The sequence below is a fragment of the Lygodium microphyllum genome, chromosome 1 (genome assembly GCF_053477565.2).
Source record: "Lygodium microphyllum isolate KBCC chromosome 1, Lygodium_microphyllum_v1.1.10, whole genome shotgun sequence".
NCBI classification, from domain to species: domain Eukaryota; kingdom Viridiplantae; phylum Streptophyta; class Polypodiopsida; order Schizaeales; family Lygodiaceae; genus Lygodium; species Lygodium microphyllum.
In genome coordinates this window covers 49,674,778-49,677,661 of record NC_141135.1, presented here as the reverse complement: position 1 = coordinate 49,677,661, position 2,884 = coordinate 49,674,778, and the positions used below count along the sequence as shown (strand labels likewise).

Genomic DNA, 2,884 nt, shown 5'->3' with positions numbered 1-2,884 from the left:
GAAGCATTTCTTGGCCAACCTAAATGGAATTATCCTATCCTAGAAATGGATGGAATTTCCTTAAATGCTTATTGCTATGCACATGAGGCCCAACAAGCTAACCTACATACTGCCCTTACTCTACAAGTAGCCTTCAGCCACATATCCCTCAATCCTATCTCCCATGGTCATCAGTAGCAAGCTAACACGATCAACTAGAATAGTTGATGGATCAAGGATACTAAAAAACTCACCAACAATTCAACATGTGTAAGTGGGATCCCTATAATGTAAAAAAGCTCCCAAGTCACTAAGATCACAAAGCCTATAACTCATATCAATACCAAATAGGACATGGCAAGTCAAGTCAATATGAGCATTTTTGTTGGTGACATCAATGGCTTAATAGTGCTTGCGTGAGCAATGTTGAAATACCAAAAATTTGGCTTAATAGCGCTTGTGGGCAATGTTGAAACACCAAATTTTTTTCTTGAAACGAAAAACCTTTTAGTGCCCACAAGCAACCTCAAACATAGAGAAACAACAAAGTGTAAGCAAGTTAAAACAATAGAAAACTAGCTATATTCTTTCAACCAAGAAAAAGTCGATTGATTGATAACTAGATGCTGGCTAGACACTAGAAGCATTTGGCCAACCAACTACGATTGGAAAGATCTTACACTGTAAGCATTTGACTAAGCAAGTACAATTGGAAAGGCTTAAGATCAGTTACCATGTTAGAAGAGCAATTCAATGCACTGGAATAAATACAAAAAGAGAATGCACAACATATAAATGACAAAGTAACTAGGAAAAGGAGAGAATGCACGACAGATAAACGACGAAGTAACCAGGAAAAGGAGTTACTTGTGTGAATCAAAAGAGTGCAATTGCTCAATACTATTTCTTTCATGGTCCATCAAGAGGTTTGGACTAGCCAACAAGGTAACTCTTTTAAGTTGTGGGTGTGTATGTCCATGAGTGAGTTCAAACCTTGGTACGTCTAGGATGGATCTTTCAAATTTCAAGCCTTTCTCCCAAAAAAATAAACGAAAAAAATAAAAGAAGGGATTTGGGTTTGATTTTAAATAAAATTACTTGTGCTTTCTTTTAATTACGAAACCGTTCCATAAACCGTCTGATTTATAAAGCTGGAATTCTCTTGAAAAAATCAGGGAGGCTGGGATAACTCGCGCAGACAGTGTTTTGGATAGCACCAGAAGAGTAAACATGCACTTATCGCTGAATCAGGCCATTCTAGATAGAAGACTGACTGGTTGCAACATCCAATATTTCTTCATGGGTGGTGACGAAGTGCATGCTGCAAGAACAGCAGCACTTGCGACTGGGCCAAAGGACTCCAGGAATCAGTGCTCAGGATGGTGAAGGCGGCGCTCCGGGGCCTGAAATCTCTGAAGGCGTATACACAACCGGCCGGAGAGGTCGAGGGATAGCGCTCGCAATCGAAGCCCAGCTTCACCAGCACTTCGTACTGACCAGAACCGAATTGCTTCATCCCTCCGCAGAGAATACCGTCGCGATCATCGCAATACTGGTGCTTCCGCAACCGTGGTTGTGAGGCAGCCACATACACGCATGTATCCGCAAGCGCAACAGAGCTCGCGTTGCTGCATTCGGGCTTGTGCAGCAACATCTGCAGGACCTTCTGATGGTGATCATGATGACCCTCCTTGGGCTTGGCCATAACGGCCCAATCCACCTCGAACTCGCGCACCTCGTCCTTGCTCCATGAGAAGGCAGCTTCACCAGGCGGCACTGTCTTGGCGCCGCTGCGATGTCGCTGCATGTCTCTCTCGGCCTTCCACAATTCTGTGAAAAAATCGAAGGTGGAACTGCGCCCGCATGCATCTTTCGCATCCTCTCCCACATCAAAGACAGGTACCATTTCATTTCCTTCTCTCGCGATGGAGAACACTACCTGATCCTGATGCTTGACATCCAGAAGGAAAACAAGATCCTTCATCTGAAGGAGGGCGCCATGACCTTCAAGAACAGGCAAGTGATCAGGGTCCAGACATTTGCTGCCTCGATCATCATGCAGAAAACCTACGTCATGGCTTGCTGAAAGCCTGGTTCTCATCAACTTACCTACATTACCATCGTCACCAGCATCACCATAACAAGGGTAATCGCGCTCATACTGGTACTCCATTCTCGCCTGCGAGCGCATGGAAAAGAATTTCCTGTAACCGCTGTGCCGAACGAGGGCTTGGCCTCGTGCTGAGGAAAGGGACGGCCATTCGGTTAAGCAGAAGGAGTGCCAGAGCTCGTCGTTGGAAGCGAGGTCACGCCAGGCCCTGGAGACACAGCAGGCGCAGGCCAGAGCCCTGGCGTCAAGCATTCGGAAGACGAGGCAGCAGAGGGTCCATGAGGAGGGAAGCTCCATGTAATGATGGAGTGGATGATGCTAGCTTTAGACAGGAATCGGGTACCAACACCCAGACGAAGAGATGGTGCTTGTCTCTGTCAGAGAACTTGTTTTGAGGGCAGAATGATGAAGAAGAAACCGGAGAGTCTGAGAAGGCAATACTATTGATATTGATTTTGGCAGAGAGAGAGAGAGAGAGAGAGGGGGGGGGCGGGAGGAGGGAGAGAGAATTGCTTCGTGTCCGTTTCCATGTGCAGCTGCGTCGCGACTCCTCCGTTGACACGTCATCACACAGCCATGCATAGGGGGCCCTGCCACGTGGGTTTCACCACCCCTCTCCAAATGTGCCATTCCGATCATCGTATGTAATAAAAGCTCACCTTGAGAGAGAGAGAGAGAGAGAGAGGACGTTTTTGACATTTTCCCATGTTGGAGGTTTGTTTTCCTTTGCTTTTCCCTATAGCCTTAGTGTTCAACATTGTGCACCCCTCAGGTGTGGTGGGGGGAATTTGTCTA

General features: G+C 46.4%; 1 protein-coding gene across 1 annotated transcript; it reads right to left on the bottom strand.

The window, feature by feature from the left end:
• Positions 1-900: 900 nt before the first annotated feature.
• LOC148041090 (uncharacterized) lies at positions 901-2,522 on the bottom strand. Its single transcript, XM_087687413.1, has 2 exons — positions 2,089-2,522; positions 901-1,983 (listed from the first exon to the last, which is right to left on the bottom strand). Exons 1-2 carry the CDS (start codon positions 2,384-2,386, stop codon positions 1,277-1,279), a joined length of 1,005 nt encoding a protein of 334 aa, XP_087543539.1. The 5' UTR covers positions 2,387-2,522; the 3' UTR covers positions 901-1,276.
• Between the last annotated feature and the right edge of the window lie 362 nt (positions 2,523-2,884).

Excerpts from the sequence above, each read along its gene's own strand:
- LOC148041090 (XM_087687413.1), bottom strand. The coding sequence starts at position 2,386 with ATGGAGCTTCCCTCCTCATGGACCCTCTGCTGCCTCGTCTTCCGAATG. Across the intron at positions 1,984-2,088 it reads TGGTGACGATGGTAATGTAG|GTCATGGCGCCCTCCTTCAG; the intron begins GTAAGTTGATGA and ends CTGTTCTTGAAG.